Source organism: Hydra vulgaris, chromosome 03, assembly GCF_038396675.1.
Source record: "Hydra vulgaris chromosome 03, alternate assembly HydraT2T_AEP".
Classification (NCBI taxonomy): domain Eukaryota; kingdom Metazoa; phylum Cnidaria; class Hydrozoa; order Anthoathecata; family Hydridae; genus Hydra; species Hydra vulgaris.
The window spans coordinates 15,194,662-15,221,137 of NC_088922.1; the positions used below are offsets into that span (position 1 = coordinate 15,194,662).

Below are 26,476 nucleotides of genomic sequence, written 5' to 3' on the forward strand. Positions count from 1 at the left end.
GCCAGCATTCATTTTCAAAAAAAGTTGTTTTTAGAACCACTCTAATATATATATATATATATATATATATATATATATATATATATATATATATATATATATATATATATATATATATATATATATATATATATTAAGTGTAAAAAAATGTAAAGATAAATGTACAAAAAGATATAAACAATCTATCGTAAGGTTCGCTAACTCACGATATTTGGACTTCAATTTCGCAAGAAGCCTATTTAAGTGCTACTTTTCATTACGCTGATAAAAATTATCGTCTTTCTTGTCGAGTTCTGGGTTTATATCACTTGATTGAGTCATATATTACATGAATGGAATATTGAAAACAAGATACCCAGTGAAAAAGCGCACATGGGATACGCGTGGATTTTTTCCACATGTAACCCATGTGGGGATTATTATTTTGTCCCATGTGGGTTTCATATGGTAAATCCCACATGGATTCCATATGGTAAATCCCATATGGGATACGCGTGGGTTTTTACCATATGTAACCAATATGGGGATTATTATTTTGTCCCATGTGGGTTTCATATGGTAAATCCCACATGGGTTTTATGTGGTAAATCCTACATGGGATATAGGTGGAAAATACTACATGTTATAGATCTTAAATGCCACATATTTTAATCCAAATCGTATAAAAGTAGTCAATACTAGACAAATGAAAGTCCGAATGCTTCTATGATTTTTAAAAATCTTTTAATTTAAAAATAACTTAAATAGTAATTTAAAATTAATCATCGAAGCTTTCAGAGAGGCTTAACTTAATCTGGTATTTGCTACTTTATCCCATTTGGTATTCAAAATGTGCAGCATTTTTGATCTTTTACATGTGATGTTTTCCACCTATAACCTATGTGGGATTTACCTTAAACTATTATGACGAAATTTTATAAAATTAAAAAACGTGTTGCAAAATGAATTTATTTTAAAATAAATGCTATTAATCAATACATCCAAAATGAATATTAAAAATATTATTTTTTCTTTTGCGATTTACACGCCGTTTTTTGTCGATTGAATTAATTAAATCGCTTCGGCTTGCATAATACCAAGGTTTTTAGTATCTTCTAACTTTCTTCAAACATTTTCTAAAAAAAAAAATATAAATAAAAATATATATAAATATATATATATATATATATATATATATATATATATATATATATATATATAAATATAAATATATATTTATATATTTATATACACAGAGAGAGAGAGAGAGAGAGAGAGAGAGAGAGAGAGAGAGAGAGAGAGAGAGAGAGAGAGAGAGAGAGAGAGAGAGAGAGAGAGAGAGAGAGAGAGAGAGAGAGAGAGGGAGAGAGAGAGAGAGAGAAAGAAAGCAATTTTAATAAGGAACCTTATTAGTCGAGCAATTTTAATTATTAGCCAGGTTGAAGTCATTAATGACTACAATATTTCACAAATAATTATTTCCTAATTTATTACTTACAATGACTAACGTATTATGGGTAATTGAACACATATTATGCGTAATGAGCTCGAACCCATGAGGAGAATCCTGAAAAAAAGTGATCAATTAGGATAAGTAGTTAAACAAAAAAACAAAAACAAAAATGTAAAAACCTACTTTTACAATGATGTAGACGTTGGGTGCAATAGCCACTGGATGCAAAAGTATCTTTACTTTTTCGTCACACACACGGCCTTCTATAATAACAGGCCTTGACATCGCGCAAAATGCTGTAAAAACTGAAGGCCGATTAAACTTTTACTTTTACTTATATTGATATATTTTTATATTAGGTAGGGTGTAATGGTTTCTAATAATAATCTCTAGTAAAGACGGAAATATAAAAAGAAACCATAAATTGTTAAAGATAATCATATTTTCGTATTTCAAATTTCATTAAGAATATTTATGTAATATTAAATAGTATCAATAACAGGCAGAACCATAACAAAGTATATATATATATATTAGAAAGATAACTGTATTTTTAATTTTTTTTTCTAAAAATGGTAACAATAAAAATCACCAACATGCGCTATTGCATTGCTAGTATCTAGCGTAAGCTGTTTTTCACGCTTACCTGTAGGTTTCATAAAATTTGACAGTTCAACAATATCTCGTAGCAGTTGTAACTGTTGATCACCAACTGAGTGGATATCTCCGCATAATTCATTTCTAAACCGAATGCCAGCACCAGGTGCTTTGACATTAACAACATTTGAAAAAAAATTATTTTTTCAATAAATACAGCAGTACCTTCAAATGCTATATTTTCAATCTCTGGATGCGTTCTTAATGCAGCTACTGTTTCTTCACAAAAAACAGACAAACAAAACTTTACAGATTTTCTCTCTATTGGTTTTGGATAAACTGATTTAGCTGTAAGTTTAGAGAGTTTAAAAAGACTATTACACTCAGTTTTATATAAAGTTTCTAAATCACTCCACTTAGCCAAAGCCAGTTCTTTATTGTTCAAAAATTGAAGTTCGCCAGTCTTTTTTGTCAACCAATTGTTTTGTATAGATTTTAAGAGATGCACATAATCATACAATAAATATATACCTGATGTTGTTAACCATGGTTTACTATCAACTGTTTTAAACATTCCAAAAAATCTTTGATTTACACGGTTACCATCAATAATTATTACCAGTGTCTTACTATTTTCAATATTATTTATCGTATCAACAATTTGTTGACATAGAGCAAACTGAAATTCAGAGGAAAGATTTGCAACAGGTTGAGCTCTACATATAAATTCTGGACCTCCAAAAAGACATTTAATCATAAATGGTAAAATTGTTTTAGCTAACTTTTCAGGGTAGTTTACTGCTTGACCAAACAAAGCACCTCTTTGGTAAAGTAATGAAGCTTTGACATAGACCTTATCAATTAGTAGTATGAAAGTTATTTTCAATGGATTTAAATTCATAAAAATACTATTTATGAAACTTAGGTCCTCCATTGAGCTTATTTTTGAAGTCAATCATGTTAAAGTCCTTATACAAACAATCATCTAAACTTCGTCGCATAGCAAAATACTCATATGCTCTACATATAATATCTGAAGTATATAAAACTTTACCAACACTAACTTTTCTCATAGCATTAAGGTGTTCGAATAGAATATTTGACTAAAGCGAACTTTCTTTATTTTTTAAAAATCTAACTGCTTCAAATAAAAGTGATTTTGTTTTTATTAACTTTAATTTGTTTAAAGCTAAATATGAAATATTACAAGTTGTGCCATTATGGTTAGCTACAAATGAATAATCATTGAAAATTACTCAAATAAATAATGGAACACCAAGTTTGTACATTTTTGATTGTATGTGCAAATTTTTTTTATTAAGCTGGAAAACAATAACATTGTTATTATCACTTAACAAAGATTGAATATCGTCAAATATAAGTTCATCCTCTTTTAGAAAATCAATTAACTTATCTGGTAAAATTCTTCGAAAACCGCTTGAAGTTACAGTTTTTCTAACTTTACTTGCTGGTGTGGCTAAACAACTAGGCAGAATATTTTTAATAACAGATGGTGGGTTTAAAGGTCGTTGCTTCCCATATTTGCTTTCAAAAGTTGCTTCATTTGGCCAATGCAGTTGACATACTGCTGTATAGTCTGTAACAATAAAACCAGTTCTTGGGATAGCTTCACTACATCTTTTTCTCTCTAGATTCTTCGGGAATTTATAAATTGATATTTTTGTTGTGGTTGAGTATTGATAATTTTGTTGTAGTTGTAATTAATATTGTAGTTGTATAAATTGTATAAGAGATACACAGCATTTTAAAGGCATTTTAATTATTAAAAAAACTTATCGTTAGTTTGACAATATTATTACCTTACAATGCTAACGCCTTGAACCTAACAACGTAATCGTCTTGAAGTTGCGCTATCTAATTTATAAACCAATCAAATTTTAAAGATTTATTAAAAAAGCGTGAACACAAACTTTCGTCTAATGTTATAAGATGAAAATGTTAACACAGTATTAGGAATTGGCCTTCAGTTTAACAACTTTGTTGTGCAATGTTAAGGCCTGTTATTATAGACCGCGGTCACACATAATATAATATTCTGAAACTAATAAACAAACATCTAAATTTCTATAAGTAAATTTATTCTTTGATGATTGCCTTTATATCTTATCTTATTTTCATATCATAATCTATTATGGTATTATTTATATAACATGTCACAACAATATTATTAAATTTGTGATATTCAAATATCATATGAACATTCTCTAACATGTTCATATGATATTTGAATATAGTTCTTGAGTATATTATCTGCAAACAATTGACTGATGCAAGTTCAAATGTTGTCAAAAACTAAGCATGCATGCATGGGACACTGCAGTGTCCCACAAAAAAATGCTGGTTTGAAAGTCAAATTTTCTTTAATAAAAAAAAATTATAAAATAGGGGGGAAATAGGGAGGTTTCTGTCTAAATACTATATATATATATATATATATATATATATATATATATATATATGTATATATATATATATATATATATATATATATATATATATACACATATATATATATACATATACATATACATAGTATTTAGGCTATGGGATCATCCATAAATGATGCCAGTAGATAGAAGGGCAGTGTGAGTTTAACAATAATTGACAATGGGGAGGGGATGTTGAAACCAAAATAATGTCAATTAAAAAATTGAATTAAAAAAAAAAGTAAAATATTTTATTTAAAAAAAAAGTAAAACAATTTATGCTAGCTATAAGCAGGTTTTAGAGGTATTTACACCAATAGTGTGGTCTAAAAACTTTTTGCTTTTGTTGCTTAAAACTGTAGAGGATCATAGGAAAAACAATTTAAATTCAGAAATTAGCTTTCTTATTTGAAAGAACAATTTATGTTTGTTTTTTTTACTTTTAGTACTGTTGAGAATAAATGTATAATTGAACCAGAAAAAAATTGATGGTATATGCATTTTTTATATTATATTAACAATTCAGATACACCATCATAATATGATAACAAAAACTGACATCATTTTCAATGGGAGATGGCAAAAAATTGACTGAGTTTAATAAAGGGTGAAGGTGTTCAATAAACCGGGTCATTATCTGACATCATTATGCATAGATGACCTTATAATTTAGGTAAAATAAGTAATTAATTTGCCATTTTTCTCTTTATAAAGTGTAAGAAAAAGACATTGTTATGCTGAGAACCTACCTATTAAGCAAGCTTTGACCACCTATTTTATAAATTCGAGAGACAGAAGTGGAAGTGCGAATCGCAAAAGAACTAATAACAATGCTCTAAATTGATTTTAACTTTGTAGACTAACATTAATATAGTATTTGGAAATAATAAATGAAGTTTACATGATTTTTATAATTTGTATTTATTTCCATTAATTATTAGTTATCAGTCTCTATTTTATAAAATGAATTAAAAAACAATTTATTTATAGTATAATAATAATACATAAATACTAGTTTCCTAATGCTATTATCATCACAATGTTAATGTTATTCGTTTTAAAGTGAAATTTTGTATCGATTTGATTGTTTTAATATTATATATATATATATATATATATATATATATATATATATATATATATATATATATATATATATATATATATATATATATATATATATATGTATATATATATGTATGTATATATAAATATATATATATATATATATATATATATATATATATTTTCTTTTTACTTTATTTACAACACCATTTGATATACTAAAAACACTTACAAAGCTTACAATAATTCAGTTAAAATTCAATCTGAGTTATTGAAACGTAATAAATTTAACATCAATAGAAAAGTAAAGCTGTCATCATTTAAAATGTAAAGGGTGTTGTCAAAATATGTTGAAAGTAAAATTAAGTTACTAATAAAATCACGTTCAACAATGATTAATATTCTCACTGTAGTAATAATTAGTACTAACTCATAAATTTGAACAAATAAATATAAAATTAACAAAACCAATGAATAAATAAGAACTTTAACTTGAACTTGAACTAAATCTTGAATTTGAATTAATTGGTACTAATTTGTTCAAGCATAACCTTAAAAAATAAGTTTTTATAACAATTTATATGTATAACTAGTTATACATATAGTTAACTATCAGGAGTTATATGTATAACTCTATGCATTTTAAAGCATATTATTTTATTTAAACATTACTTTAGATCAAATTACTTTGAAAACTGGACCCAGAGACTTTATTCCCAATTACACTGTGGTACTCCAGATTAAAAATTGAAAAGTTTCTGTAAATATCCTGTTTTTGTTCCTCAATGTACCTCGTAAGTCCCTTAAGTCTTAAGGACCTTATTATATCTAAAGTTAAAAGTTTTGGAGCATAAAAAAAGTTACAGAAACCCATCTCCATCCTATTTTTTTCTTTTTTTAATAAAGATAATTGGGAATTCTTTGACTTTCAAACCTGCATTTCTTTGTGCATTTCTTTATGCATGCAAGATTGGTTTTTGACAACATTGCAACTTGCATCAGTTAATTGTTTGCAAATAATTTACTCAAGATCTATATTCAAATAACTATTATATCATCCTAATAATACGTCTATTTGCACAAATCTTAATCTTATTTCTATAAAGAAACATAAACATTATTCGTGGTACTTACATACTTGCTTGCCATTCTCTATGTAATATAAAATATTTTCACACAATATAAACGTAACGCATTGCTATGTCGATTTAAAAAATTTTTTTAGTTTATTTTTAAAAAGTTTTTTTTAGTTTCCGGCTTTCAAATTAATTCCCATGCAAATCCCACAGGAAACCCACGTGGGATTTCCCATGTGTGTAAATACCATATGGTTCCCACATGTAACCCATATGGGATTACCCACATGGGTTTAAGGTGACACATTTCCATACGGATACCACATGGGAAAATCCGTCCCACGTAAATCCCATCAATCCCACACGGAACCCACGCGTAACCCATGTGGGACGCGGTTTTATTTTTCACTGGGTATACAAATATAGACATTTAATCCATAGATTGTAAATGCAATGTTCGCTTGCAAAAAGCAACAGTTTTTCAAATATATCATGAGACACGTATGGATTGTATAAAGTTTTATTTTGGATTTAGGCCTTTTTGCAGTAGCATACTCTGGGTTTAAAATGAAAAAAGCTTTAGCAGATTTAGATCCTTTATTAAAGTATTTTCCACGCGTTGGTCAAAAAATCAGTTTAGGGTAAAATACGCAGTGTTCGCCATGCGACCTTGTCTTCGCCACTTGGTCACTAAAAATATGCAGAGCTAAAATTAATTGCTGGAAAATGTTGAAATCGTATCTAAAAAAACTCCGATCATCTCTTTATAACTGACAAAAATTTGACAATCGTAGCTTTAAAAAAAAAGGTACAGGATCTACGGCAAAAAAAAATTTAACCAAATATCCTTAACGTTTAATGACAAATTTTAGATAAGATTTGGAATAATCACTCAAAAAACATATTATTTATAATTTTTTTGCATTTTTTTTCAGACTGTTATTATGATGCAGAAATATATTATAAACAAAGACTTAGTGGATGAGTTTGAAAGGGTTTGCGTGGGGTGGTGGTGGCGACCACTGGAAGCAAAATAACCCTCTAGCTTGTCATCGTCAACAACAACAAAAAGTCAAAAAAATAGAATTTTTTTTTCTTTTTTGTAAAGCATGAACACTTGCACACTTGTCGATATGGGTATGGTTTAATTTTATCTAAAACTAACCGTGTAATAAGCAGTTAAATATTTTCCAGTCTTCGCAAAACTCACTCTCTAGTAGTCGCTACTTTTGATAATTTATAACTTTACCTGTTTATAAACCTTTTTGTCTTTTTCATAACATATATTAATAATTTTATTTTAATTTAAATACTTTTTCCAGTTATATCATTAAATATGACGTAAGTTTTCAGCTTATAGAAACAGTTATTAGGTTTTCTACCCAGAAATTTATTTTTTCACCTTTTTTTCGTGTACTGTGAATTTATTAAGGTAAATACTAGAATGTTTCATGACGTCAAGTGGTTTAGGGTGACTGGTTTTTAATCAATAATTCGTGATAATATGTTTATACGGTTTAATAATAATTTTTGAGGGTTGTAATTTAGAAGATACCGGGTCAAACGGTTTAACTTTATAAATAATTAATAGAATTTGTAACGAGATAGGTATGTATGCTGTAAATCTATTAAGGATTTAATTTATTATAAATTATCAATAGAATTTGTAACGAAATAGGCTCTCATAAAGTACTTAAACATGAAGCATGGTTAAAGGTTGCAGAGGGTCATAAAACATAGTGCAACTCCTATGTTACTAAAGAAACGTTCACTAGTCTTTTTCTTCCGATGTATTCAAAATCAATGACTGAGGTGAAGATTAAAAGTGCTTTTAAGAAATGTGGATTACAGCCATTTAATCCTGATGCTATTGATTACACAAAGTTAACCTTACAAGAGGAACATGCTGGGGATGAGCACCTTGGTGTCAATCAAGGTGGCTATGTTGAAGTTTTAACCCAAGTAGAACCAATATTATGTTTGAATGTAAGTACTCAGACTAAACTAAGTGAGAAACTTCTTAAAATAAGTTCCACTGAAGCACAGGCAGCTGGGTCATACATAAACCTGTAAGTGATAAATAATTTTTGTAAACACAATATAGGATTGGGACAAATTATATACTTAGTTAAATTTTAAACAACCTTCTACAATTATATGTTCTTTAATTAATTGGTTTAACATTTTGTAACATCTAAAGCCTCTGCTAAACTATTATTTAAATTTTTATACAGAATTTTAAAAAGTTGTGATCACTTTGTATTGGGTTGTCCTAGATTTGACGTGTTTAAAACAAGCAAACGAAGAAACTGGTTTGATTTTGTGTTTGAAAAAAACAGGCGATTGGAGACACAAACCAGTACATCTACAAATCCAAGTTCTCCCAAGAGCCAACCCTCTATAAGTGGAATTAATTACCATTATTTTTCTTCTAATAATTCAAAAACAAAAATGATATCTTCTTTGCCTGTGGTAGCTTTTAAACAAAAAAGGTCCATATTACTCTTGTCATGATCAACCATAGGTGGTTTCCTTTGCCCAAAAAAGCTCTAGGTTAGTCATGGACATTTTTTAACTTTATCTTAATATTGATTTTATGTTATTTTGAACTTAGTGATATGTATGGTCATAAAAATATATTTTCTTTATCGTACAATTATAAGCTGTCCTTAGCTAAAGTTCGCACTGCTGCGCAAGAGCTTCAATCAGCACCTGTTGTGACGTCAGATCAAGTTGTATCTATTTTGGCGGAAGTAAAAGAGAAAAAGAAATACCAAGACAGAGCAAAAGTTGAAAGAATGAGCAAACGCTTGGCAACTGAGTTGGCAAAGAAAACAAAACTCCCAGAAAAAAAAAAGTTGTGTATACTAAGCCAATGCAAACAAAAGAAGAAAGTCTAAAACAGCATCTTATTCAGGTAAGAACAATTATTCCACGCAATGATATGACCGGAGATTTCTAATTTAACTTGTAACTAAAGTGAAAAAAAATGTATATAAAACTTGGATTCTTTAACAATAACTTAAACTTGAAAATAAATCTTTATTAAAAAGAAAAAGACATATTTTTACAAAAAAATTAATTGCGGCGAACTCTAGAAAAATTAGAAATTCCCAGATGGCGAACATGTTTCTTGCTAGTGGTCGCCATTTGGCTCTTTCGGAGGCTATTACTCCCGTATTTATTATCGGAGGTCATTTATTCTATAGGCATCGTAAAGACCAACTCTCGATCAATAGGCTAAAACTAAAAGATTTATAATTTATAAAAATAAGAGCGAGAATAGAATATTTATATTGGACTATGTTCAAAAAAGTGGCGAACACAGGGTGTTTTACCCTAAACGCAGTCAACTTTTTAATGAAATTTAACATCAAACGATACACCAGTTGCCAGGGTATGTAATTTTTTATTATTATTTTTAATATTATTATTATGATAAATATAATAATATTATAGGGAGAAATATCATAAATATAAAAGAATTGATAGTCCATTATTTATTATTATTTGATATATTATTTAATTATCTCTCTTTTTTTTTTCTATCACTCTCTCTCTCTCTCTCTCTCTCTCTCTCTCTCTCTCTCTCTCTCTTAAATAATTTATTTCTTTTCTTTAATTGGCGAGGACCAAACAAACAAAAAAATTGAATTGTTTTTTATATTGACGATATTGAGGTAGTAACTTGGTCTTATCCAAATAAAATTTTTGTCTTTCCTTTATGATACTTTTGTCTTTCCTTTATAAATAAAAAAGTTAGGATGGGAAGGGCACTTGCTCCCCCTTGTGTCGCCGGTCCCTGAAAATATTTTAATATGCAACATCTAAACGTCATTATACAACTGCTGAAAAGATTATACAACTGCTGAAAGTTTCAAAGCTATTTTGGAAGGTCTTGAAAAATCAATAGCAAGATTTTAAAGAAAAAAAGCGATCATGTACAATACAATCTTTACCCCGGATCTTCTTCCCTGGAATTAAATTTTAACATGGAAGCTCACCAGGACTACACAAGTGCTGAAAGTTTCAGAGCTGTAACGAATCTGAAAGTTAGTGACAAATTAATCGCAAGATTCAGTGAGAAATAGCCAAAACAATACGCGAAGTTAAATTAAACTATGTAATGGAACCAAATATTTTACTGGATTTTTTTATGTGAGAATCTAAATATTAAATCTCCATTTCCACTAGTGTTGTTATCGACTATATCAACTAAAAACTAGTTGAAAGTCGAAACTTTGAAAAAGGTCGACTTTGAAGACTCGTATAGCCGATTTAACCGACAATGGCCTTCCTACTAATCGACTTAAAGTCCATACTATAATTGTTGTTTTATTGTATTGCTTCAACATTTTTGCGTATAATATTTTTAATTATCTCCGTTCATCGATATCAACATTTCAACATTAATAACTCAATATAGCTCGAATTTAGATATATGTTTTAGAATTACCCCATCGATATGATTGTAAGGACTTTGATACATAGCAAATATTAAAGGTAATCCCTAAATTATTGAGGTCTTGGAATAAATTGTCCCGTTGTTGAAGCGACCCTTTTCTCATATTGTTTTGCTATAATATTTAAATAATATATTGTTAAAAATAGAAAGCGAATATAGATTAATTTATTATTTTTATTACAATTAGTTTCAAAAAAATGTATTATTTAAATTTGACTAAACCGACTTTTAGTCGACTTCAAAAATGTGTTAGTCGATTTTAGTCGACTTTAGAAAATATATTAGTCGATTTAGTTAACAGTTAAATTATTTAATAGTTGTAACAACAGTAATTTTTACTTAGCAAAGGCAATGAGTAACTTAAAGTCGGTTCTTGATATATATAAATGAATATAAACACTGACATAGGAACAAAGGCCGGAGGGAGTTCCTTCCCCAAAATTTATTCAGAATTTCAATTTTTTCTATCATAACTTTTTCATTTTAGCTGCGTTAAACCCTCTTAATTTTTGTTTCAACCTCCCCTCCCTCCCCCGACTTTCTTAACCTTCCTAGGTCACTTAATATACATATATATATATATATATATATATATATATATATATATATATATATATATATATATATATATATATATATATATATATATATATATATATATATATATATATATATATAAAGGGGAGAGTTGCCTTAATTGGAACACTTTAGGAAAAAATATTTTTTAACCAAAGATGGCTTAACTATGAAAACATTTATGAATTAAATAATATAGATATACAACCCTACTATGCTTTTATTAATGATTCGACTCTATTGATCGCACCCTTATTGGATATAAACTTTGATTTTTCAAGGCACCATTTTGTTCCAATAAAGGCAACTGGTCTCCTTGAATGGAACACATATATTCTTTAATTAGAACAGTTCTAATATTTGAATAAATTACAGCTATAAAACTTATGGCTCAAAGGAAAAATTAATTGATTAGCTTTTTAATAAAAGATATTTAAAAGATATAATAACAAATAAAAATTACAACAAATATTTAATCGTTTTTTCGCAATTCATAAGTCTTTTTTTCTTGCAGCTTCTGCACTTGGGATGGTAGTGGTGATATGTGATGTGCTGTGGTGGCGATGGTGATTTTATTTCATGTGCTCAATTTCATTTGGTCCATGGTGATTGAGTCAAGTGCAACTTTGCTTTCCTGTGGTTTTTGAAATAGTTTGGCAGTTATTGGATTTAGTGTGAGCTTTTTTTTTGTAGATTTTTTAATTTGTTTGGAAGCTATTTGATTTAGTGTGTGCTTTTGATTTCTTGGTGTAATTTCTAGAGCACGTCTATATGGGGAGCTTGTAAGATCAGCCGCCTGAGTTGTTCGTGATCTTCTTTTTTTGTTTTTTACTTCAAGTGAAACCACTGGCAAAAGAGACAAAGTTGAAACTGAAACATGACATTTTAATTTTTTTTCACTTGATTTATCTGTAGATAGTTTTGTCATCCCATCTATACTTTCAGATGACTGAAGATTGTTTGAAGGACCAACATCAGTAAATGAAGAGGCTGTAAAATCAGAATCAGTGAATACATTTATGTCCAAAGGCCACAACCCACTAGCCTGAAATCCTTTCATAGCAATTCTCAATGATGCTGCCTGACTATATGCGTCACCAAATAATTCTGCAACTTGCCAAGTTGTTACTGGTGGTGATATATGTGACCGCATCCATTTTCGCATAGCTTCATCATAGTATGTACCAAGTGGTCCAAAGAACGCAACATCTAATGGTTGCAGTCTGTGTGTAGTATGGGGAGGTAGTGATACCATACGCACTCCAGCATTTCGTGCTAGATATATCGCTGCCAAATTTTTTGAATGTGTAACATGACCATCAATTATCAACAAAACTTTTGATTGTTTTAAAGGTTTAACAACTTTAATGAAATGATTGAGCCAATCTAAAAAACCTTCATTTGACATCCATCCTTTCTCTTGAGTACTAAATACAGTTCCTGGAGGTGCACCATTTGTTATTTCTGGCTTCATTCTTTTGCGTTTATATATTAACATTGGTGGAACATAAAACCCTGCTGCAGATACACAAACTACAGCTGTTACTGAATTTCCTCGTTCACTACTAGTCATAATTCCAACTCCTTTTTTGCCCCTTGCACTAATAATTTTTATCTGACCATCTTGTACTGTTGATAAACTAGTTTCATCCATATTATAAAGTCTGTCTGGAGTTAACTTTTCTTCCATGTATAACTTTGAAAATAAATTAAAGAAAGATTGCACTCGCTCTTTATTAAAACCTTGTACACGTGCAATTGATGTTGATTCAGGCCCACGAAGCAACAGGTGTGGGTGCCTTTGCATAAATGCATAATACCACTTTTTTCCTGCCATTCGTGTTTGTTTGTTAAAATTATGTGTGATGTTGTTAGCTTCCGCAATATCAAATGCTAGACGACGAAGATCATCAATCCTTAATCCAAAGTACATTGATTCTAATAATAAACAGTGATCAGCTAGTTCTGTTTCAATTTCATTAGGTAAGGTGGTAAGTCGACCATGAAATTTCACATTTGCAACAGCAACTTTGTTTTTTTCATTTATATGCCTTGACAAAGTTGCTTTTGGAATACAAAATTCATAAGCGGCTTCATTTAAGCTGATTTCTCCTTGTTTTATTGCTTCAACAGCCTTTTTCAAGTTTTCTACTTTCCATTTTCCATATTTTCGTGGTGTTTGCATCTAAAATAAAAGCAAATTACTATGAAGATACATAAGGAGAGTTTTATAATCTTATTACAGGCTTATTTTTTCATATGTTTATTTGTTATTCATATATGATTAAGTTAATTATATACTCATTATATAATCATTATTTTTCATCATTTTTGTTTAGTTAATCATTAACTATATAAATCAAAATCTATATAAAGTATATAAAGTTTGCAACTTTATATATTAACTTCTATATACAGTAAAAAACTTATGCTGGGTATATACTTTATGTTGTCTTACAAGTTTATCCGTTAAATAGAAATGTATAACTTTTGTAAAACTTTTACATTTTATTTTTTACTAAAAGATAAAATGATTTAATAATTAAAGTATACGATGTTTACAATCAACTTTATATCCTTAGACTATGACTAGACTTTAGACTATGAAAAAAATTTTGTGAAAAATCATTTCATACTTTAAAGCAAGACTAAATACCAATTCCAAAAAAGCAACAAATGTCTAACAATAATACTATGTCTATAAAAGAAATTCGCTTTAAAAAATATTATACAGTCGGACTAATGAAATTTTCTGATAATTCGGACGTCAAGTAGCGTGTTATGAGATGACATTGTTTCAATTACGGCAACTTTTGAAGTTCCATTCTGGGCAACATAGGACCATGGTGTTGTAGCAAAATATTTACATACAAGTAACAAATTACGATATAAGCTCTTTATATCACATAGACTTGAAACCCTTAAAATTTAAAATTTTTAAAAAATTATCATCAAACTTAATATCGTTAAGCTTCTGTAATCGTTTAAATGCAACGATAAAATTAGATCGCAAAAAATTTTTTCTTTAAAAAAAAGTAATTTTATTCACATACGTGCAGTTTTTAAGTTTAAATACTAGAAGTTTCAAAAAATAAAGAAAATTATTTTCTTGACAAGAAAAAATATTCATGAAAGTAGAATAAGTTCCAGTTTCTAAATAAAGCTAAGTGTTCCAATTAAGGAGCTGTTCCAATTTCGGCAACTCTCCCCTATATATATATATATATATATATATATATATATATATATATATATATATATATATATATATATATATATATATATATATATATATATATATATATATATATATATATATATATATATATATATATATATATATTTATATATATAATTATTTCTTGATTAATTTATCTGAAGTTTACATTTTTAATAAAATATTTGTAACTTTTATTAAAAAATTTTTTTTCCTAACTTTACACAAAGACTTAATAATATTATAAGAGAAAAAAAATATTAACAAAATTATAATGCAGATAAATATTGTGTGCGACGTTAAGTTTCAATTTTTTTTATTGGAATAAATATTTTGAAATTAGTCACTTAAAAAAAATAATTTTGAATGCAAATTAAAAAAATTTACGTTTGCCAAAGTGATAAATAGAAAATATTACCTATGTTCATAGTGCTCACAATGAAGCATGATAGACTCTTAAATAAGTTAAGTTTGTTGACTCTAAAATAAGTTAAGCCAAAAGAAAGAATTCAAAATGAACATTTTAATTTTGGTTTGGATTGATCCAGTAGACTAATTCACGATTTGAGGCAAGCAGAATGATTGGCATTGTGTTATCTTTTATCTGGTAGGATAATGATGATCTTTCCGTTTAAAATAAAGCTTGAGAGCTTACACGGTTTTATCCAAGAGATAAGAACAAAAAAAATCTCATTGAAGAAGTTCGCCGTTTTAATAATGCCTGCAAAACAGTTTTCAAGCATGGAAATCCAATGCAGTTACTCAATCAAATTTTCAATAAATAACATGAGCGCCTTTTTGCATACATTAACATCATGATCCGGATTTTCAACACTATTACTGAGTCAATTGCTGAGAGTAAACGATTGTTTGATGAACTAAAAAATCGTAAAAAACTTTCTCCGTTCAACCATGGGCCAGGATTGCGTTACTGATATTTGATTAAATTGATTGAAGTAGAGCTGGCCAAAAAATTGAGCTACGACAATGCCATCGATGTTTGAGCCGCCAGGAAAGCTTAAAAAATTCCTTTTATAGGCCTTTTTCACCTTTCTTAAAAATTTTGTTGATTGACTTTTTGTTTATTAGTTTTTAAAACTAATGTTTTAAATCATACGTCAGTTTTGATTAATAAACCGTTTCTTAATCCAGAGAATTAATAGTAAAGCAGAAATACAATGTGCTGTATCAAAAATAAATATTTGCTGCGTTTATAAAATTTTGTAGTTTTTTTGGTTTGAAATAAGAGCGCCGTTCTTCACTTTTTACCCGGGCACCATTGGCGATCTCGAAGACCCTGGTGGTTTGGAGCCCCTCCTCCTCATAAAACCTGTCATTAATTGCTTTTATGCAATAATATTATAATATTAGAGTCTCCAAAAAAACTTCCATTAGGTATTATAAAAAAAAAGAAAATCTTCTTAAATTTGCAAAAAAAAACCCTAAATTTGCAGACTACTTTCCCCTCCACCCTCCCCTCAAATTAGAGGGCGTTGGGTAGCTTAACCACGACTCTACAGCTGTATTCACTTCTTTCCGTTAAACTAACGGAGAATTTGAGTTTCCGTTAAGAAATAAAAATAAACTGTCGGTTTTAAAAAGGAGGGAGATAAATGGTGTTTTAATCCTGTCGTTAAGGCGCTCAATAATAAATGCTCCATTAATTTTTTCATTTCATTTAAAAACTTCCTCCGTTAGCCTGCTCCATGAACTAGTTTTCGTGCTGTTTTTCTCATTCCATCTAAAAGTTGCGATACCGATTAGACAATTACTTTATTTTTTTAATTTTATATTTATGTCTCTGCACCTCTTATGGGTTAAACATTCTCTCATGACTCTATTTTATTCAATTTTTGCAAACGGATCAAAATATGAAAACTAAGTAATTTTATTGCAACATATTTCAAGAAATGCCGATCTTCTTTATCGTACCAAAGTTATAGTTTATTCTTTTAATTTTTAAACTATATATTAACTAACGGTGTTAAAACTAAAACTTCAAAATGAGTTATGCCATTGTTTACCTTGTACTGTGTTCTTTCTGTTTAAGAAATTGACAACTAATTATGCAAAAATTATTTTACTGAAATTGAAAATTAAAATTATTAAAATGAAATTTTCTTAGACTAAAATGAACCTTTAGAAGAAAATGTACTAAAAATGTTATTTAACTTTTTAATATTTTAATATTCTCTAAAAACCAAAGAAAATCAACAGTACTTTAAAAACATCTAAAATTAACTCTTAAATAATATTTAATATAAAGCGCTATACACAAAAAAAATGGATATTTGTGTTAAAATATTGCCCAACTTCTTCTAATTATGCTTAGTATAGTTTCAACAGAGGAAGTTTCATACCTCTACAAGGCTTTGCCTTAAAGCATATAAAAAGCTTTGTTGCAATACAGCACTGTGTAAATATCATACAGTGATATAATACAATCATACACTGTATGATTATATAATTTATATAAAATATAGATTGGTAAGGCAAAAACAAATTCGAGTTATCAAAATTGATTTTTTTAAGTAGCACTTGATATATTTAACTGAAATATACATCTTTTTAAAATCATCTTTTTGTAAAATAATAATTAGAGGAGGGTAGGTAAAAACCCTTGTTGCTACCTTGGCAGCCGCATAGAGAATTTACCTTGTACTTGTTATAAAATACTCCCTGCACGTGCCTGTTATAAAAAAATATTGTTAATTGATTTGTATAACTCACATTCAAGTTAAAAAATTATCTATGTTCGACATATATCATTAGGGTGTTTCATTTCCGACAAATTTTCGAAAATGATTACGTTACATGCATAACGGGGTAAATAATGTGCCAAAAAAAAGTCTGAAAAATTTTCAAAATTTTAAAATGTCATCTAGAGGTCGCCATCTTGAAAAAACAGCGTTTTTTACACTTTTTTCAACTGTAAACTTGAAAAACTTAAAAAATAATTAAATTTATGTTACGTTACTGGGTGTATATATTAAAGGTTATTATATGAACTTTTGGTGAAATTTTCAGAAAAATTGGTAAATGTCTAGAGGTCGCCGAACTATAAAGTTTTATTTTTTCAACATATTTTTTTGCTGAATAATTGCTTAAATGCTTTCGCCTTAAATAAAATGCATAATTTATGTTTTGAGCATAATTGACCACTAAAAGTTGTTGCGTGATTAAATAGTTTGCAAAATAAACATCTGGACGTATGTATATAAATTTCATAAATTTGTTTTTAAAAATTCGTTCTTATTTCAATTAGCAAAATTGAAATATTAAAACAATTTTAAAACTAGTTGGAAAAACGAATATTTTATTGTAACGATGAACCTAAGAAAAAATAATCAAGATTGGTTAATTGGTTACCCTGAATCCAATAAATTATCAAGTTTCAGTCGTCTACCAACAAAAAAACATGTTTTGGGTAGATACTCTCATTTACATTTTTATTCAAAAGGCGACACTTCTGCAAGAGATATTTTTAAACTTGTTCTTGGTGAGCTTAAGGAAGTTTGGGAAAAAGCTGGAGTACCAGTTCGTTCAGATAACTCTTGTCTTTCATTGCTTACCAAATTGTTTGTGGAAATGGTGAAAATAAAAAAAATTGATCACGCAAGTTGAGATGTTAAAGCTGGAAAAGAAAAAATTGTCACATTTTGTAATGAACTTGAGAAACTTTGCGACATTTCAGCAGTAAATGCATATGAACAGTTATTAGTATCACGTAGACCAAAATGGAAAGAAGATTGGGCATTTTATGAAGATCAAAAGAGTAGCAGAAAGTATCATATGACAGGTAGCATCAATCTAGGTGTTTCAAAATTTTTAGAACGTCGAGAAGATAGACTAAGCATAGATTTTCGGAGAAGTTCAACCGATGATCAAAAATCGAGTGCCTTTGATGTCAGTGAAATAGTTGAAAGTGCTGACGAAGAAGATCAAAAAGATACAGAGTTTACTCCTTTACCACTAAAGAAAAGAAAGGTGCCTTTAACAAATTCACTAGAGATATCATCAAAGAAGTTCTCAGAAGTAACGACATCTGTGGCTGATCGATGTTCTTTATCAGTTCGCCTACAACTTCTATTTCAATCCACTATCATCTGCAAAAGCGGAGGCAAACTTAATGAAATTTCTATGTCAGTATCAGCTGTGCATCGTCAAAGACAAAATGCGCGAAAGAATATTGTTCTGTCAATTAAAGCTGACTGGGAGATAAACAAACCTAAAAAGGCCATTTTGCACTGGGATTCGAAGCTTTTCATTTAGACATAGCTCATAATGAAGAACGTGTAGCAGTTCTTATTAGCGGATCTCTTAACGGGTACTTATTTATTTATTTATATAAATCCTATGTATATTTTTTATTTTTGTATTCAAAGAAACTAACTTAAGTTTTATTTGCAGGCCGAAACTTATTGGTGTACCTTTGATTAAAGATTCGACAGGTAAAACTCAATGTGACGAGGTCGTGAAACTTGCGCAAGATTGGAACATTTTGGAAAACATTGTTGGTATATGCTTTGATACAACAGCAAGCAACACAGGTAATAAAAAAGGAGCAGCAACTTTAATTGAAATTGAGTTAAAGAGACCTCTTCTATGGCTCGCATGTCGCCATCATCATAATGAGCTACACATTAAGCATGCATTTACCGCATTAAGAGGAGGTAGCAAAAGTCCAGATGAACCTATTTTTCAACGTTTCCGAGCCGAATTTTCTAGAATTGATATTGATTACTCAAACCTGAATTTTTTTAAATGGCCTACTGATATTAAATCAGAAATATTTAATCAAGCAAGTTTAGTTCTGAAATGGGCTTACCAATGCCTCGAAGAGAAAATATTTCCGCGAGAAGATTATCTTGAGTTAATTGAATTAACTATTATCTACCTTGGGGGGAAACTATCAATGGAAAGAATATTCAAAATTCACAAACCAGGTGCAATTCACAATGCCAGATTTATGTCACATTCCATATATATTTTAAAAATGGAACTCTTATCTAATAAATTTATTATGTCCAATAATGAGCAAATTATGATCCACCGCATGGCTAAGTTTATTAGTCTTTTTTATTCGATGCATTTTCTCCGCTCGAGGATTTCCGTATTTGCTCCAGTTGATGACTTCAAATTTTTTTTTTGCAATGAACTGGTATCAAGAAGAAGATTCAGATATCGCAACCGCTGTGATTTCGTCGATTAACCGTCACCTTTGGTATTTAACAGAAGAGCTTGTTATTCTATCTTTATTTAATGAAAAATTGTCAGAATTTACCAGAACAATAATGGCAAAGAAACTTTTTTCTACCCCAAGACCAAAAACATTTTTAATTGGGAAACCAAAATTTCCGACATTAAGTTCTTCAACCGTTATTTATTTTTTAATTGGACCACGGTCGTGGCTTCTTTTTGATTTATTAGGACTAATAAACAACCAGGAATGGCTCCAGATGAATCCACAAGAGTGGAAATTCTTCCAAGATTATCGAACTGCAGACGATTTTGTTAAACAATTAGAGGTAACAAATGATTGCGCCGAAAGAGGAATAAAACTCATTGGTGATTTCCGCGAGTGTGCACAAAATGAAGAACAACGACAATTTATTTTGCAAGTTGTCGAACAACACAGAAAGCAAAATCCATCCGATTCGAAATCAAAACTAATTAATACTTTATAGTATTTTGTATGTTACTAATATCTTCTTTATTAATTATTATTCTTAGAAAAGCTGAAGCCTAAAAATAGCCCAGTTAAATTTTTTTTAAGATTTAAAAAAATAACAAGTTTTTTAGCTTTATTTTTAATACGGCGACCTCTAGACATTTACCAATTTTTCTGAAAATTTCACCAAATGTTCATATAATAACGTTTAATATATACACCCAGTAACGTAACATAAATTAAATTATTTTTTAAGTTTTTCAAGTTTAAAGTTGAAAAAAGTGTAAAAAACGCTGTTTTTTCAAGATGGCGACCTCTAGATGACATTTTAAAATTTTGAAAATTTTTCAGACTTTTTTTTGGCATATTATTTACCCCGTTATGCATGTAACGTAATCATTTTCGAAAATTTGTCGGAAATGAAACACCCTAATATATCATTTATTACAAAACTAAATATAGATTTAAAAACCCAAAAAATGTTTCATAAAAAAGAATTTAATTTTTTAATCATTACTATCCGTGAGTTTCTAATATTGGCAACAGTTTTAAAAAATGAATATATATATATATATATATATATATATATATATATATATATATATATTTATATATATATATATATATATATATATATATATATATATATATATATATATATATATATATATATATATATACTATATATATATATATATATATATATATATATATATATATATATATATATATATATATATATATATATATATATATATATATAAATTAGTAAAAACACCTATCTAACTTTTAGTTGTCTTCAACAGCATGTTTCACCCTCAGTATGTTCATCAGGAAGCCTGATGAATCTTCCTGATGAACCGACAGATGGTAAAACATGGTGTTAAAGACAACTAAAAATTAGATAAGTGTTTTTACTAATTTATTATTGCTCTGTTCTTTGAGAACATTATATATATACAGGGGGTGCAAAAAAAAAGCCACACTAATTTTTTTTAAAAAAACAGCAACAAAAAATGAGACTCATATAATAAAAGTAATACTATTTTGATAAAAATGTTTATAACATCATTGTATATTACATATAATAAAAAGAAATTAGGATTTGTAAAGTATTTTTTTAGGTTTCAGCTGTTTTAGTACTTAATTGGCCATCCTTTATTTTTTATGACTTCTGCGCATCTAGAAGGCATACTATCTACAAGTCTTTTTAATAAATTGTTTGGCCAAGCATTCCAACCAACAAAAAGAATTTGGAACAAATCATCTTCATTTGTTGCTTTACAATCTTTCAATTTTCTATCCAATATAGACCAAAGGTTTTCTGTTGGATTTAAATCAGGAGACTGTGCTAACCAAGACATAATTGGTATCGATTTAGATTCTAGATATCTTTTATTCAACCGTGCTATATGTTTAGGATTGTTATCGTGTTGAAAGATGTAGTCACTATTAGGAAAAAGTTCTTTTATACTTGGTCCAAGCTGATTAACTAAGATTTTATGATACATATGCTGGTCCATGATGCCCTTCACCCGGTAAAGTTTTCCAACTTTGTGTGTACTAAAACAACCCCAAACATTAATCTCTTTGTCTTGTTTAATTGTTGCCTTGCATGTTTAGGTGTTGAATTTTTCCACAATTAATTTCCAACAGTCAGATCGACCATTATAAAACAAAACAAAAGCAGACTCGTCGCTCCAGATAACTTTAGCCCATTATTCACATGCCCAATCTTAAAGCTCAATGCACCACTTTAATCGTTTTTTTAGATTGATTTCACTAACAAAGAGTTTTTTAATTTGGTTTCCAGAAAAAAAATCACCGGATGCTTTTATTCTGCGAGATATTGTCCACTTTGAGATATTAGCAAGGTTCAAATCTAGTTTTATTTCAGAACATGTGATTTTACGATTTTTTTTGACAGCGTTAAGAATGTAGCGATCTTCTTTTTTTGAAGTTTTAGGCTTTTTCCCAGATCCAGCAGACCTTTCAGTTTTACCAGTGTGTTTATATTTCTTTACCAATCTACTAATAATTGAGTTTTCTCCTTTAAAACGCTTTCCAATCCTTCTGTGAGGCACTCCTTGGTCAGCAGCTTCAATAATTCGTCTAATTTCTACATCCGTTAGATGTTTTCTAAAATATTAAATGTGTCCATATTAATCTTTTTTTTAAAGATTTTATTTATGTAAATATTAGTTTATATATAAACATAGCTTTTCTGTCCTAAATTTTTCACTGCCACATCCAGTTTTTTTTGTTTTGCTTGATTATACATTTTATACTTAAAATGTAGAAAAAATATTAGTGTGGCTTTTTTTTTGCACCCCACTGTATGTATATACATATATATATATATATATATATATATATATATATATATATATATATATATATATATATATATATATATATATATATATATATATATATATATATATATATATATATATATATATATATATATATATATATATATATATATATATATATACTACCATACATAATTATTCGAATGATCGTACTTTTCAAAGTTATCAAAGATTTACTTGTTACTGGGAGAGAAAGTTTAAGCAAAAATTACATGAAATGTAGGCTATTTTACTATTTATTAAGTTCACATAAAAAAATTTAAAAACTCTATTAAATTAATTTGTTGTTTACTCTCTCATCTTTGTAACCTCTTTCGCGGCAACAACGGCTTTACATATTCTTGGCATTCTGCTAAGAATATTTAAAGTCAATTTTTAGCCGCTCAATGTTAATTTTTTTACACATATCTTTTGCACCGTTAGGCATTAATTTTTTATATTTCTTTTTAATTCATCCCATAAAAGTTCGATAGGAGAGAGATCTGGTGATTGGGGAGGCCAAATCATTCTTTTCAATATTTGATCATTCTTTAAATCACTCAAGTAATTTCTACAAAGTTTTGAAGTTTGGATTGACTTTTAAAAATGTTTTAAGGCGCTTCTTTTGTCATTATTCCCACTATTTTTACAATATCACCTGTGATATCACCACCAAATCAGCCCTAAACCATAATACTACAACCACCATGTTTCACAGTAGATATTACACTCTGTTTTTTTATCCGTTCACCAACCTTTTTTTGGACAAACTAACTTTTCTTGGAGCCTAAGATTTGAAACTTTGACTTGTTGGTCCAAAGAACACGTTTCCACCCATCAATCGTCCGTTTTTCGTGTAGTTTTGTCCAATCTAGTCTTTTTTTTTATTTTGGAACGAATGGAATAGTTTCCTTGCAGCTATTCTGCCACTAAATCCTGCTTCCATCAATCGCCTCTTCACCATTGTCACTGGTACTGGAGCTCCTCGAGAACTATTCAATGCATGGGTTATTTCCGGAGCAATTAATAATCTATTTCTTTTACTTGTGAATGTAATTCTTCTGTCTTGGGCAGCAGAGATAATTCAACGGCGTATCGATTGTTTTCGATAAACTATACATCCAGTTTCTTCTTTCTTTTTTATAATATTTCAAACCGTTGAAGTCAAAATTTTGAATTTTATTGCTATTTGACTCATAGAGTCTTTTTTTTTGCCAAAATGTGAATATTGCAGATCGTGAATAACTGTGAATATTGCAGATCGTTTTTTAATAGACAATTCTGGTTTTCTTGCTATTTACATTTCAAAATATTAATAATTTGTAAAAGTTATTAAACTATTAGTGAGAGACCAACTACTAAAATTTATTTGAGCAAAAGAAAAACTAAATCTTTTTATGTGATAAAAAGATTTAATTTTTCTTTGTTATGTGATTGGCATAACGTTTTTCACATTTCATTGAAATATGAAAAACGTTATGCCAATCACAAACAATCGTTTAAACACAAAAAATATTCAAGACACTATGCTGTCAAAATATATTTGGGATTTAAAAGAAAAAAAGAAAAATTTTCATTTACAATGGTCTATTCTAAAATCTGGCCCTGCCTATAATAACATTTCGAAAAAATGTATGCTATGTTTGCAAGAAAAATTTGAAATAATTACTCATTTAAATCAGGAAAATTTATTAAATAAAAAATTTGAATTAATTTCTAAATGTAGGCCCGAAAATAAATACCTCTTAAAAAATTATATAAACAAATGACCAAATTAAACAATCCCCATTCCAAAGAAATTTATTTAATAATTACTTTCTGTAACTTCCTGTTAACCAAAAAAATATAGTAATTAAAATTTTTTTTTATAATAGTTTATAACTTCCTGTAAAATATTCTTTTCTATAAATTGAATTTTTTTTTGAGATTTAGTAACTTTTCCTGATGATCCAGCAATGGTGAAACTTAAAGTTGAAGAAAAAAGTTAGATAAGTGTTTTTTACTAATTTAATTTATATATATATATATATATATATATATATATATATATATATATATATATATATATATATATATATAAATTAAATTAGTAAAAATACTTATCTAATTTTTGATTACTTCAACACTGTGTTTCACCATCAGTAGGTTTATCAGGAAGAAGATTCTTCCTGATGAACCTACTGATGGTGAAACACAGTGTTGAAGTAATCAAAAAATGCATAAGTGTTTTTACTAATTTATTATTGCTCTGTTCTTTGAGAACATTGAGCACTCTGTTTGTAGAATACACTAACATAGTTTATATATATATATATATATATATATATATATATATATATATATATATATATATATATATATATATATATATATATATATATATATATATATATATATATATATATATATATATATATATATATATATAAACATATATATATATATATATATATAAATTCTTTTTCTATACTCCAAACATTTATGTTTATTTCTTTCATATACTCCAAACATCTTATATGTTTATACAGTGGCGGATTTACCATATGCGAGGCCATAGGCAAGTTTTCTATTATATTAGTTGAGTTTTTAATTTTTGCCTTCTATTGTGTTTTGGATATTTATTAGAACGTAACGAAGCAAAAAACGCACATAGGTTTTAAATGTACATTAAGTATTTTTTTTATTTTGGATGAAGATGCACTAATAAGACTACTCAAAATGCGATACCATTTATTTTTTTCGCAGATTTTAGGAGGATCGATTACATTGACTTAAAACTTAACCTTTCTGACTTTTAAAGACGCAAACTCATCAATTAAATCAGAACAGTCCAAGGACCAACTTATTTTATTTTAAATGGATATTAAAGCTAATGCAGATGAGCGGTCTTGAGCCATAGTGGAACGTAAATAGTTTTTTATGAGTTTTAATTTGAAAATTTTTATGAGTTTTTAATTTCGTTTTTTACATCATTCATTACTTACATTATACCAAAAAATTGTAACTCGCACACAATCATAGCACAACATTTTTTATACCAACAACAATCATACTATAGCTATAGCAATATAACAAACTATAACAAACAAGAAACTAAAAACAAAATTGTTGTCAGGAAAAATAAAAAGATCGTTAATGAAGACATTAAAGTGCTCACAAAAACAAAAATGGCATAGCGAGGTCAAACAAATATAATACTACAGAAACCACAAATCTTTTCAATATAAAACCAAAAACGTACCAGGACGAGTAACGTCGAGTCTAATCAAAAGCCAGCGTAAGGAGTGAATATAAAAGCCACAACAATAATAAGGGAAGTGCCAGTCGTAAATCAAAGAACCCAAGATGGCTTTAACAGCAATGCAAGGAGAGTCTCCAACTTTAGACTTCACCAACTCACCAAGGATATTCCCAGGGAGGGGGCAGCCCCGCTTATGGGACTATTGTCAATAACTGTTAGCAAATGTTGCCATACTTTATCGAATCCACAATGGATAAAACACCTATACATGGAATAAACACTGATCTATGGCTCAAAGAGAAACCGCTACAACAAATACCCGGAACCAGCATAAC

At 28.5% G+C, this 26,476-nt stretch overlaps 2 protein-coding genes and 1 long non-coding RNA gene across 3 annotated transcripts; 1 reads left to right on the forward strand and 2 right to left on the reverse strand.

Annotated features, from left to right (window-relative positions):
• Positions 1–932: 932 nt before the first annotated feature.
• LOC136077968 (uncharacterized) lies at positions 933–6,775 on the reverse strand. The gene is made up of 4 exons (XR_010637412.1): positions 6,676–6,775; positions 1,616–4,091; positions 1,478–1,546; positions 933–1,115 (listed from the first exon to the last, which is right to left on the reverse strand). It is a non-coding gene; the product is annotated as an uncharacterized LOC136077968 (long non-coding RNA).
• Positions 6,776–12,078: 5,303 nt separating this feature from the next.
• LOC136077969 (uncharacterized) lies at positions 12,079–14,430 on the reverse strand. Its single transcript, XM_065792439.1, has 2 exons — positions 14,295–14,430; positions 12,079–13,843 (listed from the first exon to the last, which is right to left on the reverse strand). The coding sequence occupies exon 2, from the start codon at positions 13,841–13,843 to the stop codon at positions 12,236–12,238; it is 1,608 nt and encodes a 535-aa protein (XP_065648511.1). The 5' UTR covers positions 14,295–14,430; the 3' UTR covers positions 12,079–12,235.
• Positions 14,431–18,503: 4,073 nt separating this feature from the next.
• On the forward strand, positions 18,504–20,206 carry LOC136077970 (uncharacterized). The gene is made up of 2 exons (XM_065792440.1): positions 18,504–19,202; positions 19,286–20,206. The coding sequence occupies exon 1, from the start codon at positions 18,668–18,670 to the stop codon at positions 19,145–19,147; it is 480 nt and encodes a 159-aa protein (XP_065648512.1). The 5' UTR covers positions 18,504–18,667; the 3' UTR covers positions 19,148–19,202; positions 19,286–20,206.
• The last annotated feature ends 6,270 nt before the right edge of the window (positions 20,207–26,476 follow it).